This window comes from Podarcis muralis, chromosome 8 (genome assembly GCF_964188315.1).
Source record: "Podarcis muralis chromosome 8, rPodMur119.hap1.1, whole genome shotgun sequence".
Classification (NCBI taxonomy): domain Eukaryota; kingdom Metazoa; phylum Chordata; class Lepidosauria; order Squamata; family Lacertidae; genus Podarcis; species Podarcis muralis.
Genome location: NC_135662.1, coordinates 23,940,062 through 23,957,064, shown reverse-complemented (window position 1 = coordinate 23,957,064; position 17,003 = coordinate 23,940,062). Strand labels below are relative to the sequence as shown.

At 41.6% G+C, this 17,003-nt stretch overlaps 1 protein-coding gene across 4 annotated transcripts in view; it reads right to left on the bottom strand.

The window, feature by feature from the left end:
• The window catches only part of STK3 (serine/threonine kinase 3), a 110,021-nt gene extending 93,404 nt beyond the window's left edge, over window positions 1-16,617 (bottom strand). Inside the window, exons 1-6 of one of the 4 annotated variants that reach the window (XM_077932828.1) lie at window positions 16,382-16,617; window positions 9,897-9,977; window positions 8,547-8,675; window positions 4,789-4,903; window positions 1,180-1,344; window positions 20-187 (exon numbers count right to left, since the gene is read on the bottom strand). In XM_077932828.1, coding sequence (XP_077788954.1) covers window positions 20-187; window positions 1,180-1,344; window positions 4,789-4,903; window positions 8,547-8,675; window positions 9,897-9,977; window positions 16,382-16,404 — 681 coding nt within the window. In that variant the 5' untranslated portion in view covers window positions 16,405-16,617. The remainder of the gene's footprint in view (window positions 1-19; window positions 188-1,179; window positions 1,345-4,788; window positions 4,904-8,546; window positions 8,676-9,896; window positions 9,978-16,381) is intronic. The other 3 variants (XM_077932827.1, XM_028736414.2, XM_028736413.2) reach the window with 3 other exon arrangements.
• Window positions 16,618-17,003: the final 386 nt, after the last annotated feature.

Genomic DNA, 17,003 nt, shown 5'->3' with positions numbered 1-17,003 from the left:
TACTATGTATGATTCTTACCCGCATTGGGTGTATATCAGCATACGGAGGCTTTCCTTCTGCCATTTCTATTGAGGTAATGCCAAGGGACCAGATGTCTGCCACACAATTATAACCAATCTCTTGTATTACCTCTGGAGCCATCCAAAACGGAGTACCTATGACAGTGTTGCGTTTTGCCATTGTATCCTGTAATGACATTATTAAGAAGCTTAACATCTCTCAATGTATTTGCATCTCTCTCTCCCATTATAATATCACATGGAATCTGTGCAACTGAACTTTAACACCAGTGCCTCAAGAAAGCTCAGCAATGCGCTTTCTCCTAAAAGGCCTATTTCCAAGAAAAACAGCCTTATTTTAGATAGGTACAAAAGAGTCTAATACAATGTTCTGGAGGCCATGTTTGTGCCTACAATAATTAAACAATATTTGAAGCCGCAAACACATGCATAGTTTTTTCACACATTATACGTGTGTGTGTACACATACATACATATACATATACATATACATATACATATACATATACATATACATATACATATGTGTGTATGTGTGTATATATATTTATACACACACACACACACATATACACAACCTCTGTGTGTAATTGCAATATGTGCTTACAGAAAATGTGCATCTAAGCACAAAAAAATTACAGTCATATGCACCAGGGCATTGGGACTGGCCATAGCTCTCTACGCAAATACATCTGCCACCATATAATGTATGAAGCACCCTAAATATCTGATCCCACATTCAACTTCAACAGTCCATAATCCAGTGTATTTTTCAGTACATGGTCTATTTGCAACTTGGATAGAGAAAGTATTGTCAGAAGTTAGGCCTCCATCTCTAAAGGCAAACCACTGAACTTTTTTATTCACATTACTTTCCCAGCCACGTGACACATGTGGAACTGGTTCTGTGAAGGGTTCAACACATGCTCTGAGCATAACAAAAGTCTGGGCTCAACCCACTGTTCAAAAGCTCTGCAGGACACTGTTTGGACAAGATTCAAAAGGCACACACAAGAAAAGCTGACTTCAGTAAGCAAAGACTGTCAAATTAACTGCACCTTTCAAATGGGAAAAAGCTCCATCTCTCCCTACAACAGACTGTAGGAAGTGCAATGCATATTTATAAAATATGACTCTACCCATACACTTTATACTTACAGTTAACTGTCCAGCCACTCCAAAGTCAGCTAATTTAGCATGCCCTTCGGTGTTTAAGAGAATGTTTCCAGCCTTTATATCTCTATGTATTTTTCTCATGAAATGCAAATATTCAAGTCCTTTAAGCGTAGATTTCAGAATGGTTGCAATTTCATCTTCTGTAAGCTATGGAGAAACATAAATAACATTTTCTTCTTCTGTGTGTACACACACTGATTACACACTTACGTAAACAATTTGAAAGACTGAGAAACTGTAACACAAAATTATGCAAACTGCCTTATAATTATTATTTATATGGCACGCATAAGGTTATGCAAAATGTTTTACAAATACAGAAAGCAAGACCCCCAATCAAGGTCCCACTCCTGCAATCCAATCCACATGGCTTGACCTCCTCGAACATGAATTAGATCCCACAAAAATCAACAAGCATCAAACAGGAGCAGAGGTCCCACAAAAAAAGACTGTGGACGGAGGACCTAAACAAACAGGACATGAAAAGTGAGTGTAAGAGTTTGTAATGTACTCAAAGCCTGGCTTGTGTTTTATTTTGTTATAGATACAATTCTCCCTGTCTTCCCAATTTATCAAAACAGGATTGTATTACAAACTTTTCTGACAATATGCCCTTTGGGTTGTGTATTTACTGACTGCAGTAGAGTTTGAATCGCTGGTTTTGATCTTTAAGGTCCTTTATTGCTTAGGGCTGGGGTACCTGAAGGATCAGCTTTCTCTATACACCTGCCTAAACTTTAGGATCTACTTAAGGTAGATACTAAGAACCTTGAACACATTCAGTAATAAGCAAGTAATTTTTTATTCCCACCCACCCCAAAATTTTTAATATATTGGTGCTTTAAAATAAGTTTTAGGGACGTGGGTGGCGCTGTGGGTAAAACCTCAGCGCCTAGGACTTGCCGATCGTCAGGTCGGCGGTTCGAATCCCCGTGGCGGGGTGCGCTCCCGCTGCTCGGTCCCAGCGCCTGCCAACCTAGCAGTTCGAAAGCACCCCCGGGTGCAAGTAGATAAATAGGGACTGCTTACTAGCGGGAAGGTAAACGGCGTTTCCGTGTGCTGCGCTGGCTCGCCAAATGCAGCTTGTCACGCTGGCCACGTGACCCGGAAGTGTCTGCGGACAGCGCTGGCTCCCGGCCTATAGAGTGAGATGAGCGCACAACCCTAGAGTCTGTCAAGACTGGCCCGTACGGGCAGGGGTACCTTTACCTTTACTAAAATAAGTTTTATATGGACCGTCTTTTTTATGCATTTTTAATGTGTTTTGTTGATTTATTGTACATAGCTTTAATATTTTTATCTCTATTGTAAAATGCCCTGAGATTATGATTATAGAGCAGCAAACGAATAGATAAAACAGTGCCCAAATACTACCCCAAATCCATGTGCGTCATTAAAATACAAGTAATGCCATTTTCATCCGTCTAGATTGTTGAACTGCTCCGTCACTGATTACAGAATTCATGGTCTAACTATGACGGCCCACATTTTCAGGACATCTTCCTTCAACCTTAGGATGCTTCCACCAGAAGTCAGACTGTGAAAATCTAAGTAAATGCTATGTTGCTGGGATTCTGACTAGCACACAGCCTCCAAGACACAGGAGCACAGGACTGAGCTCACAAACACACTGATTCTGGTGGCTGCATTTAGGAAACACTAGTCCGTGAGGACATATCCATGGACAGCTATATAGAAGAAATATGACTGGAAATGTGAGAAGAGGCTCAGTCCTTCCTAGTCATATGTATGCTACAAGGCTAGTCTGACTTCTAAGCTCCAATTCCTTGTGATGGATATAATATATGTGCTTCTAAATATGAAATCATAAACCAGCCAGTCCATCGTTTTCTCTTTTTCTTCCCACAACACTCAAGCATGTCTCAAGCGGACTCTCCATCCTTATAGGATTTTAAACAGAGGTTGGAGGGGCATCTATTATGGATGCTTTAGTTGAGATTCCTGCATTACACGCGGTTGGACTAGATGACCCTCAGGGTCCCTTCCAACTCTATGATTCTATGAAATTCTTGACTAAACTAAAATTGTTGGCACTGAGTTTACTTCTACTAGGTATTTTCTAATGGTTTCATTATTTCCTTCATGAATAATAAGCAATAGGAAAGAAAGGACAAACTGATTTTGTATTTTACCATATCAAATAATTTTAAAGAGAGGAGAAAAGGTAAAACTATCATTCTGAACCAGATACAGGTCTGGTTTATGTGTAACAATAAGTCATTGTTTTAAATAAACCATGGTTTATGGTAGATAGCAGGTCCTGACAGAGGAACCCACGTCCGTGGTTTGTTTTTCTCCAAACTATGATTGGAACTCAAGAACAATCACTGACCTCCAAATGTAATGTGTGTGGGTTTTTTCCAGTGAAGTTCACATTTAAAAACAAAGGTCTAAGAGCCAAATAGCTTATGAACTACAGTCAGAATCTGTTCATTGAAAGTGTATGATCTTTAAACTTTTAAACTATCAGCCTGGCAATAAATATAAATATTAATGTTAATAATGAACATCAGCTTATAAATACAACTGAATTTGCACCCTCATCCTAGCAGCCAATTCTTGCAGCTCCTCGCCAGCAAAGGGTTGCCTCTCTTGCCAGTCTGCCCCTTCCATGACCCTCCTGAGTCAGGATCACAACCACTGACTGAGCATCAGCTTCTCAGACTCAAATTCCTACTTTATGCATCCCAGTTCATGTTCCTACCAGCCCACAAATATGGTTTTTTACTTTAATGTCCTCTATAGCTTGAACACCACATAAGAGAGAGAATATCTTCTTCCTTATAAACAGCCATGAAGATTGGTTGATGCAGGGCTGCTTCATATTCCAGCAACCCAAGAGACTCAGCCTTACTCCTCTGACATGTTGGTATATACTAGTAATATGATTTGCCAAGGTTAAGTCTGTGGTTCTCTGAAAAAACAGTGGATAAATCATATTTCCCTTTCATAAAATTCTTACATTTTCATTAGACATGGTCTGAAAAGATTATTAGACTCTGTCATGGCATGTTATTGTACTTTAAACAGCAGCAGGAGAATCACTATCACTAATATAAATCACTATCAACTAATACAGTGGTACCTCGCAAGACGAATGCCTCGCAAGACAAAAAACTCGCTAGACGAAAGGGTTTTTTGTTTTTTGAGCTGCTTCGCAAGACGATTTTCCCTATGGGCTTGCTTCACAAGACGGAAACGTCTTGCAAGTTTGTTTCCTTTTTCTTAACACCGTTAATACAGTTGCGACTTGACTTCGAGGAGCAACTCATAGAACGCGGTGTGGTAGCCTTTTTTGAGGTTTTTAAAGACTTTGGTGATTTTTGAAGCTTTTCCAAAACTTTCCCAATACCGTGCTTCGCAAGACGAAAAAATCGCAAGACAACAAAACTCGCGGAACGAATTAATTTCGTCTTGCAAGGCACCACTGTATAAAAGTAAACAGGGAAAGAATGGGGCCCTTATGAACATCCTCCTCAAGTTAATAAATCTTTGTTGGGAACACTTTTTTTATTCATGCAAACAACTGCAAAGGTAACAGTATTTTATAAAAAATAATTAAACACTTACCGTTTTATTACGTAATCTAATTATGTCCGAGACAGAACCAGCTCCACAGTACTCCATAACAATCCATAGGTCTGTGTTCTTAAAATAGCTCCCATAGTACTTGACAACATAAGGGCTGAACACAAAAACATGGGTTATCAACATACAGATGTGAACCTTCAAGAATATTAAGAAGCAGTAGTGTCCAGGATAAATTTAGCTAGAGTCAGAGCTTGGTATCATTTTTCCAAGCAGCTGCCTGAGTTTTATGATAGGATTTAGAAAACAGAACTAAAGATGTTGGTGCACGTGCTAATAATTAAGAGTGCAAAATAGATAGGTAAAGGTAAAGGGATCCCTGACCATTAGGTCCAGTCGTGACCGACTCTGGGGTTGCGGCGCTCATCTTGCTTTACTGGTCGAGGGAGCCGGCGTACAGCGTCCGGGTCATGTGGCCAGCATGACTAAGCCACTTCTGGCGAACCAGAGCAGTGCACGGAAACACCATTTACCTTCCCATTTATCTTCCCTATTTATCTACTTGCACTTTGACATGCTTTCGAACTGCTAGGTTGGCAGGAGCAGGGATCGTCGCAGGGATTCGAACCGCCGACCTTCTGATCGGCAAGTCCTGGGCTCTGTGGTTCAGACCACCCTTGCAAAATAGATAACCACTCGCCATTTTTGTATATGAATGAAAAAGTCACACACAGGCCCAGTGGCCAAATTAGGCCTCCTAGGCCCCTCTATAGGCATTTCTCAAGGCCTCAGGATTTTCTCCAGAGGCCACACACCCCACCAGCCTCCTTCAGTGTTTTTGCCTGGCCAGAATGAATCCTCGAATTCTGATAAAGTTGCCTACTTGCCTGCCTGCCTGCCTAGATGACGGACAGACAGGGTCATGTGACTATAGAAACTAGCCTATGGTAGAAGCAGTGCTTTTTTTCTTTAAAAATGTTTAGGGGTACTCTCATTTTGACTCAAGAAAATCACCATTTTGTAGTTCAAATCGGGAAAAATAAATACTGTAAAAGGACAAAAGGGCAAAGATTCAATAAATGTTTAGGGGTATGCGTACACCTGCGAACCCCCAGAAAAATGCACTGGGTAGAAGGTACAAATCATATTCATTGCTCTACCCACTTCCCCCCCAGCTCCATTCTCCAAGGCCCCCAGAAGGGAATGTGGCCCTCAAGCTGAAAAATGTTCCCCACCCATGTCACATACCAAACTAGAAGAGAAGAAAAAGAATCCTAATTATCATCTCTAGTGATTGTCCCCAGTGCACTCAGATTAGAAGGTACTTTAATAAACTAAAAGGCCAGATGATATTAATCTGGGACATTCAAATATAATAGCCTTCTGACAGGTAATAAAAAAGACAAAGAGTGGAATCCAATTTGTGTTCCGTATGCTAATACTCCAGGGGAGGCATCCACTAACTGAAAAGGGTGGCTTTTTCTGGTTTCTCCAGCAGATCCCAGAAAAATCTGTTCTGGTTGGTCCCCCAACCCTTCATAACAAATTTTCAGGGACAATGGAGGCTACAAGGGGAGGGGGAAATTAGCAAAAATCACCTCCCAAGCCTCTTCCATGGCCACCTTCACTGGATCAAAAGCCCTTGAGCTCACAAAACACCAATGGTTAGATACAAGCCAATATGTTCCTGCCCCCAACCTACATCTTACTGCTCATGCTTGACAGCCAAATTGTTGGTTAAAAGCATGAGCATGGATAATGGCAACCATTTGCTTGGCGCTATATATTCATTCAAAGGGTTCCTTCATATGTAACCCCTCTTTTTTATTCATACTCCCAAGCAGCAAGCGATCCACTTACAGACACCTGCTTCTGCACTATATTAAATGTCACCTGATTAAGGTAACTGTATCTAAAAAGCCCCATAAAATATGTATTTGAACATACAAGACAATATTACAATCTATTCATAGGGAAATTATCTCCATTAATTAGGAATTTTAAATACATAGTGCCACCATGCTACATTAGTCTCTTTGCTTAAGAGAGTTTAAGACTTCCTTTTCTCCCTAGGTCAAGGAGCTCTCGTTGCCTCTAGATTTTAGTGCTTAACTTTTATCTCTCACCACTACTGAGTTAAGCACAACTACTACTACTGACATATCAGTGTCAACAGGACATCTCCAGCCAAATCCAACCCGGAGATCTACCAAACTCTGAATAAATACATCATAAAATCCCATTTCATCCTTATCAGCGATATATGGCAGACTTTAAACCTTGCCCCTTACAATTGTGCTATTCCTAGGATACAATATTTTGGGACAATCTCCATAACAAATTCTGAAGACCTTACACTAAAGATTAACAAACTGCAATAAAAACAAATGATAAAAGCCTGCCGAAGTATATATGATATTTAAATATTTAGAGCTGAGCAACATTCTTGCAATCTTCTAATTCAGGTCAGTTAGTCTTACTTTAACTACTGTGTGTTTTGGGGCATTTGCATTTGTCCATAAAGATCTTCGCTGATAAAAAAGCAAGCCTCTAAAGAAAGGGAGGTATTCTCCACACAAATATTTTACAAGGGAGTGATTCACAAATATTTTACTAAGGGCACACCCTTATCTACCTATCACTGCCAACCTTCTGCAGGGATGGAAACCCCACTTAATCCCTCTTACTGCCTCATCTGAAGAACCAAGGCTCTCATCACCGGTGAATAACTGCAGTATAGTTTAAAAGAGTTCCAGCATCTTGATGCTTGGCTCCTCTGCCTTGCCCTTGCTAGCTAAATAGAATCCCCAAAGCAGCTGAAGAAAAATTCAAACACAGGAGCCTACACCAAGATACGACCTGCTCTCAATCCATGAGACAGGGCAGACTGTAAACATTTATTAGAAGGAGGATATCCTCTTTGCTCAAACTACTCCAGACATATTTCCAGCTTCTTAGTCCAAGGAAATCTATTCAATGCCATCTCAAAAACAGAACAGCCATGCACCACTACTAAGGAAGACCACAAATGAGGCGTAGTGGACCCCACTATATCATTGATGAATGGAAAGGGAGATTTGGATTTTTTGTTGACCACCCTACAGGCAAGTTTCCTAGACAGCATTTATGTATTCATACATCACCATGTTTACTGTGCTAAACAGCATTCTTCAAGGAAACCTTTCTTTAAATAAAAACCAATTGGTCCACTATTCGTTTCATTCCAATATTTACCTTGCATCTAACCTGAACTGTAACTACCTGATGTCAATTCTGAGATGAACTGTGGAATTCATTGCTTTTGTATATTAGACAGGGGTCCTCTGTGTTCAGCCTTAGAAGTCAGCTTAAAACAATTTTGTTTACACAGTACTACCCTACCATGCAACCTTGTTCTATGTTCTTTTGATCTTTGCATTTTTGTGCATATAGCCTTTGAGAATATTTTTCCTTCATTCAGCAGTAATTTATGCATAAATAAATAACGAACATGAAACATGATCAAGCTTTGTCAGGGCACCAGAGTCAGTACCAAGGTATAAAAATACTTCAAAGAAAGAAGAAAGGATGCATCAGTCCTCTTCCACTCACCCAACTGCATTAGCCAGTAGGTAGAAAAGGCGGGTAGCAAGATTAAAAGCCCAATAAAGCATCCACATTTCTCATAACTGAACTGTGAAGACTTTAAAGGAGACTTTGAACTTCAGCTTGAAATTCTCAGCAGATTCAAACTTACACTATCAAATATTTTAGGCATTAAAAAAAAAGAAGAGCTCTCACAATAAGTATGTACTTCATACCTGTCACATTGTTGCATTATAGAAATTTCCTTAATAATTTCCTGCAGATCTGATTCAACAGGAACTTGCTTAATTGCCACTACTTGACCAGATTCTTTATGAATGGCTTTAAATACACTCCCATAAGACCTAGAAAAGAAAACAGTTTCCAACTAATTTAAGCTCTGAATAATAAAATTGCAGTTCATTCAAACCAACCTATAAATAGTTAATGCAAAAGCCACATTTGTTCATTGTAGAGGCTTCATTTTCACATGCCTCTAAAACAGGATGCCCTGGCTTTAAATGTTTGTTTGTTTGTTTGTTTTCTTTACTGCCTATTATCTGAGGATCACAGGGTGGCTTACAATATAAAAACATAAAAATGCACAGCATAGTAACAAACAAAAGCAGTAACCCCTTCCCCCCACACACACACAGTTTAAGAGGCCATAGATTGTTTAATTAGCCAAAGGCCTGGGAGAAGAGGCATGTTTTCGCCTGGCGCCTTAAGTGCCAGGCGAGCCTTCCTAGGGAGAGGATTCCACAAATGGGGAGCAACCACAGAATTGTGCAATAGAAGTAATGAATATAAAGATCTCAATAGTATTCCCTGATTTTAGGAAGTACATCGTTTTCTTAGATGGAACCGACACCCACATAGCAAAGTGCTGCCAGTGAAACAGGCCTCAGTCAATGCTTTTTCAGTACAGCAGGCTTCCTCAAACTCTGCACTCCAGATGTTTTGGAACTACAACTCCCATCATCCCTACCTAACAGGACCAGTGGTCAGGGATGATGGGAATTGTAGTGCCAAAACATCTGGAGGGCAGAGTTGGCCTATGCCTGCGGTAGAGTGTGAGCATTAACATATTCCCTTGCTCTGTGAGTAATGGTAGTTAACCTGCAATAGGTCTTGTTGATGTTTCAAAGAGAAAGGAGGATAGGGAGGTCACACAGAGGCAGCTTCAGCTATGACAGCAACAGAAGTTGACTTAAGGGGCAAAACACCTGTTTAGAAGCATGCAAAGGAAGAATTGTAGGGATGGAGGAGAAGAAATGCAATCTGGAACATAAGCATGGCTAACAGGAGAAAAGATAACTAGCCCCTTCTCCACTCAAAATCACCAAATCGTGTTTTCATTTTATTTTTTATTTTTAAATGCCTATCAGAGCATTGTTACACTCACATGGGTAATATGGAGCTTTCCCACAGCTCCAAAATATTTCTTGGCTGTGGGCACTAGTCCAAATAAAGAAGCTTTTCCAGCTCTAGGTCAGTTGTACTATTCTTGTCTGTGTTTGTGCGATGTTTTGTTTAGAGTCTTCCCAACCATCCCACCTCTCTGTAGCACATAAAGTAATACATACCCTTCACCGAGCTTCTCCAATACATCAAATACTTCTTCAGGCTGTTTAGTCAAGCTGTCTTCGCTTAGCTTTTTCAGTTTGCTATCAAAAATATTTTAAATAAACAAAAATTAGTGATTTGCTATTTCTTATTGTAGATTCATTGGGTCGTATTCAACAAAGCACTGTGCAAATGTGCAAAGATTTTTCCTTGTGCAACAGAACATTTTCTCCTCCTCCTCCCCTGCACACCCCCTAGATCCATGGTTCCCAACGTGGGGCACACAGGAATGTGTGGGTGGGTTGGGGGAGTGTATAGGCTAGTGAGATGTTGGAACTTGCTTGCCATGCTGTTTAATGATTAGATTCCTACTGTTTAATTCTAAGTTCTTATCAGCACACCAATGCATGCCAGCCTCATGAGACTTTCATGTATGACATGTGCTCCTGCTGATGACAACAGTTAAGAACCACGATATCCCCTACAGAAAGGCATTATACTGAGTCTGTCTAACCTCATACCCAGAAGTTCTAGAACCTCCTCTGCTCTTCAATTCTTACAAAAGATTCATGTTCTGGACATGCAGGACAGAACAGTTCAATCTCAATATTTTCTCCAGCCCTGTTCTGTGAGTATCTTAACGTTATACTTCCAGTCCCAGAAAAGGTGAGAGCCTATTTTGAAAAATGATTAAACTGAACACTTGAAGCAGCTGCCAGATGAGTCTTAGTTGCCACCAGAAATTCAAATTCAAATGTTTGGAGTGGGGAGACCCTCCAGTCGAAGACGAGGAAATTGTAGTCTGCTTTCGTGCTTCGTAAGGGGGGGGGGGGGGTTTGACAACTAAAAAACTAGTACAATAATAGTACAGAGCCACAGAGTTGCACCACAACTTTGTTTACTGATGACCAGAAACTAGCTAGCTCTAAACGTGTATATCCAGTTACTCTTTTATGTTGGTTTTAAAATGAGAACAAGGGTTTTCAAGTGTTAAGGAATTGAATGAGGGCCAGACATGGAAAGGGGAACTGTACAGTAGGGGTCTTGGTTTGAGGAGGCAGCAGTGGAGGAAAAAACATCTGTCCAAGGAAAAAGCAAAGACAGAAGAACAGTCATCCCAGTGGTATCATTTCCCTTTCATGTACATACACCACTAAGTCACCAACACAGATATTTGCCCTCTGTCTTGCAAGTTCCCTCATGAAATCAGGAAGCTAAGTTGATCAAAAACAAAGCTAATTGAAGAAATCAACCAATGAAAATTTTGCCAGAAATCCCCTTGCAAGTTGTAGAAGATGTATGAACATTCAGAAAAAGTACAAAGAGCTGAGATGCTTCTTCTATAATACTACCCAGTCCTGCCCACATAACAATGCAATCTTATCACAACATGGTGCTTTGATTTTAAAAAAGGAAAAAGATGGCAGATTATTGCCAGTGTGTTACCATTCCAAGCTGGCTACCAGCCAACCAAGCTGCAATTGTCTCTTGATGCTCAAGGATTTCTACCCTAATATATAGCAATGTTCATTTTCCCAGGCTGCAAGAGTGTATGCTCTACTAATACAAAAGTCCATGGAACAGAAACAGAACATTTTATCCAACTACTCACAGTTTTTTCATCCAAACCTTTAAATTTAACATTTACATTGCCGTTTTATTTAAAGAACACTATTTCCGTTCATTCACATGTGTGATATGCAGTAATGGACAAAAAAAATAAAATAATTCATGAGAGCCTGTGTGGTCTAGTGGACATCAGATCAGGGCCACTTCACAATTAAGTTGGCGATAAATGGAGCTCTTTACCAAAGCACATGCTTTGCATGCATCAAGCCAATCCCTGCCATTTCCAGGTGGTGATGGAAGAGTCACTACTATGCATAGTACAAGGGCTATGTGGACAAATAAACTGGACCTCATATAAGGCAGCTTCCTAAAAACCATGGTTGTCCTCAGTTTTATACTTTTTGGGGGCTGCAAAAACCAATCACAGCTCTTTAATCAGTATGCATATAACACATTTCACAAACAAATATTTGCTATATTCACATATTAATATTCTATAAGCATATGTAGAGGATTTTACACGTAAAAAAGTAACATGATCAGGGCCCAAATCCCACATCTGGGTGCTTTTATAATTGTTACTGAAGTGAATTTCTGCATTCTTTAATAAATTTTATTGTGTTTTGTTGTATTATATATATCGTAAATAGCTTTGGGACTTTTAATATATAAAATTATATACAGGTCTGGAAAATCAACCTAACACTCACTATATTGACTTGAAGAAATTCCTTTGTCACAGATTCAATACCTCATCTCTTCAAAAAGAAGAAAATATACTTATCTCTTACTACAAAAGCACCACACGTAGGGACTATACGGCACTGTACCTATTTTAACAATCTACATTATTTTACCAGTAGAAGTGGTAGTTCTGAAACCTTGCACCTCTTGGGAAGCAGCAGATTCAAATTCACACAAAAAAAATTCCAGCTGAGTTACAGTGGTACCTTGGTTCCAAAATGGCTTAGTTGATGAACAAATCGGCTCCCAAATCGGCAAACCCAGAAGTGTGTGTTCCGGTTTACAAAGGTTTTTCGGAAGCCGAACATCCGTTTTGGCTGTTAGCATTGTTTCCGGGGCCAATCAGCCAATGAGAAGCCGTGCCTTGGTTTTTTAATGTTTTGGAAGTCAAACGTACTTCCATAACGAATTGAGTTCGAGAACCAAGGTAAAAAGGTAAAGGTAAAGGACCCTTGACAGTTAAGTCCAGTCGCGAACAACTCTGGGGTTGCGGCGCTCATTTTGCTTTACTGGCCAAGGGAGCCAACGTTTGTCCGCAGACAGTTTTTCTGGGTCATGTGGCCAGCATGACTAAGCCGCTTCTGGTGAAACCAGAGCAGAGCACAGAAACGCCGTTTACCTTCTCGCCGAAGCAGTACCTATTTATCTACTTGCACTTTGACGTGCTTTCGAACTGCTAGGTTGGCAGGAGCTGGGACCGAGCAGCGGGAGCTCACCCCGTTGCGGGGATTCGAACCATCGACCTTCCGATGGACCTAGCAAGACCTAAGCTCTGTGGTTTAGACACAGCGCCACCCGCGTCTATTCTATGAAGTTGCAATACATTTGATGCAGTTCATACAGAACTGGGTCCAATGTAGCATTGATTTCCCCATTTTTCTGTCAGGCTTACGGAATGACTTGACAGATGACTAGTGCCTAAGGAATCATTCTAGACCTCTTCTTACAACCCAACTTCATTCTTCTTACTTGCTTGGGGGAATCATTTTGTATATTTGATCCTTTGAATCTGCTTTGGCCAAACTGTGTTTTATACAGCACACGAAAGTATGCAAACCGGGAGAAGTTTTTAACATAGCCTACATGCCAAAGTTAGTCTAAAATAAACTGTATTTAGTTTCTAAATGAAGCTGGGGAATTTCCATTAATTGCTGTGCTGTCTCTATGCTCACTACAAGGATCTGTTGCAGACATTTGTTGGCCCATGTTCATTTTAAATTAAAAGTGGCATCTGACCCAAGAAATGGAGTTAAGAAAACTAGTCTACAGCAGAACAAATTGCTTATGAATACTTGAATATTTATAACCACATGTAAAAACAAACAACTTCCTTAATTTAAAAACATAGGAAGAGAAGAGAATATATATGGAAATCATAGGCAGTTCTCATGTTTACAAAAGCCAGGAATGAATATTTTCTTCCTAAATGTAAAAAAACAAACCTTGAATCGAAGTTTATATAAGCTTATGGATGAAAAAAGGCATGAACTACAAAAAAAACCTCTTGATGATTAATAATTTAAGCATTGCAATTGTAAAATAACACAACACATTGAAAAGTAAAGACAATTTAAAGAGGTGCAATCTCAAAAAAGCATATTATGTTTTGCCATTGTTAGAAATGCTCAAATTCTACCCCGAATAAAATTAAAATACTTTATACTGCATATAATTCTAACCACATCTATCATTCCTATGTAAGCCAGTAACAAATCTTGGTTACAGTGCATGGTTTCTTTACAGAGAGACAAACCACAAGCCCAGGTTCAGACATAATGCTATGCCCAGCCATGGCTTAGCACAGGAGTGGAAGAGAAGCAGCTGTGATTTCTCCCCATGCACCAGCATGCTGCTCATTTAACTTTTAAACCATAGCAAGCTTAACTGCCAAGAGGCTAGTAATATTCCAGGAAAGGGTTTTTCTTCTTCCATGGCTAGCACAGAAACCAAGTACAGTGGTACCTCAGGTTAAGAACTTAATTCGTTCCGGAGGTCCGTTCTTAACCTGAAACTGTTCTTAACCTGAGGTACCACTTTAGCTGATGGGGCATCCCACTGCAGCCGCGCCACGCCGCTGCCGCGCGATTTCTGTTCTCATCCTGAAGCAAAGTTCTTAACCTGAGATACTATTTCTGGGTTAGCGGAGTCTGTAACCTGAAGTGTCTGTAACCCATGATACCATTGTATGAAAAGGGAAGGGGAAACAAAGTGTCCCATCTCTCCTCTGTCAGTCTGCTCCTCGCCTGCATAAAACTTCTAGTCACCAATGGCTACCAAGCAAGTTGTTGCTAAATAAAAGGCTGCCTTCTCACAATAACAGCATCAATGCTGGCAGCCCTAACATACCTTACTATGATTGCAAAGTGGGTTTGCTAGCCATGTGTGGATCACAGCACCAGCCATCACTGAACCTCTTTCCGCTGCAAGTTACTTTAAGCTTGCAGCTGTTACTTTAATGTTGGGGAAAGAACATAGCTCAATAGTAGAGCACATACTTTGCATGCAGAAGGTTCTAGCGCCAATCCCTAGCATTAAAGAGATCAGGAAGCAGGTGATGGGAAATACTATCTGTGGACAGCAACCAGCCATCCAAGTAGCCAATACTGGACTAAAAAAACAGCTTGGAAATTGTCTGAATACAGTTTAAAATCAGCATCTCCCCAACCCAAAAATATGACAGATGTTTATTATCTATCAATTACAGGAAAAAATATATAATCTGTTTTTAGTCCTGGTCAACTTGAAGATTCAATATATCCTCAGAAAGTGCACATAACAGGGCATTCAGAACACCTACAGTCTGCTTCCTATGTAGATGCTGGAAAGGGAAGCTGGAGATCATTATCTACTACCCAACCCAACAGATTAGCACAGATACAATGAGGTAATATATACAGTAATATACCAATAAACATAGTTTTTAGGGTATGTATGTTTTTACCTCCTATAATCTTCCAAATATAAAATAAGTTGTGTGTATTTCAAGATTCCCAAAACCGTTTTTTTAATAGATGCTGTCCCTGCAGGGATTTCATTTCTCACAATTTAGCACTCTCTCCTAAATCCATAACTTGAGTAAACGAAATCCAATAGCCTAAACTGAAGCATGTTCTTGACATTGAGCCAGAACCTACTGTCATTGTCTGTTTCATACATACACTTCCAGAAAGATTTGCAATAATGCAGACAGGCCGTAATTCCCCAAACTTCTATTCCCACACCCCTTCACTAAGATACAGGTCAGATGTTTCAGCAGGTCTCTTCCAAGGGGACCAAAGGAAGGACATTCAGGAAAATGCAACATTCTCTCTGCCCCATGGGAAGAACCGGCAGGGAGGTCTAAAGTGGGTGGCGTACATGCAAGTATGAGAGAGAAATTAATTTCTGCCCCACTCCTACACGAACTACAGATGGGACCATGTGTGGGGTCTTTATCCCTCTGTTGGGACTACGAAGACTATGTACACCAAGGGGGCATGTCATCAGACTGACCCAATGCAAACCAGTCATGTCTTAACGTCCTCTAACCAAACTGTCAAACCCACAAGCAGCATAGTAAAAGAATGGCAAAGGGGGGAGATGCCACAATTCCTGCTATGAAGGCAAGCAGTACACATCCCACGTTACTAGTGCCTACCTGGAAACATTAACCCAAACCTGTGCCACTCTGAGGCACAGAGATCTGGGGAAGGCATGATCCAGGCCATCATGCCTCTTAGTGTGTGTGTGTGTGTGTGTGTGTGTGTGTGTTTAACAGACATGGCATTCACTGCTTTCCCACATGGGGCGTCGGCTTGGGGGAGGGGGAAATGTACACGTGTATTTACACGCATTCACACAGCAAAACTGTGGCAATGATGGGCGTCCATCGACGCTTAGCTAATACTAGAATAGATGTCTTTAAGAGGTGGGAGGGCGAAGTGTACATTTGAAACACACACACACTCAGGATCCCTCCTCAGAGGGAGGCCTGGCAGCAGGGGGATGCGGGGAGGAAATGGTGGCCAGAGGGGACGAATCCACCGGGAAGCCTCCCCGGGAACCAGGAGCCGGAGCGTCAAGGGAGGCGCCCGGGAGCTGCGCGGTGCGGCCTAGCCTGGCCTCCTCCTCCTCCTCCCTTGCGCCCAAAATAAACCTCGCCCCCGCCCGCTCCCGCGGCCTCTCGGGAACCGGCGAGGCCCTCGGCCGTTACCTTTTGGGCGCTGCCTGCTCCATGGCTGCGGCCGGCGGCTCCTGGGATTATTCCCGCCCCCCTTCCCCACAGCCCACCAAAGGCGAGGCGCCGTTTATCTACCCCTCTGACAGGACCTAACAGAAACTCTCCGCACAACTTTCCTTCCGCAGCTGGCCCTTTAAAAGCGACCCTCCCCTCGCGCCGCGTCCGCTGCCTTGACTTCAGCGCTACGCACAGGACGGGGCCTTTGCTGCTTGGGACGGAACGCCCCGCCCACCCAGCCTCTCTATTGGCTGAGGCATAGGAGATGCGAAGCGGCTATTGGTCTCCGCGAAAATCAATCGGGAAACCCAGAAGACGGAAGAGAAAGTTACACTTTACGTCGGCTGGAAGCGAAGCGGGAGTGTTTGCTATAGTGGCACGCAAGGGGAGTGGGGGGGTGGCGAGCAGAGTGCGTCATGACGGAGGCACGCAAGAGGGGAAGGTCCCCTTTGCGTAGCTGGGGTCCCAACGTGAACCGGTGCATGTTGGGTTATGTAGTATTCTGGGCCACATGTGTTCCACTGCCTCCCGCAGTTTGGTCAAACTCATGCTGGTAGCTTCCAGAACACTATCCAACCATCTCGTCCTCTGTCGTCCC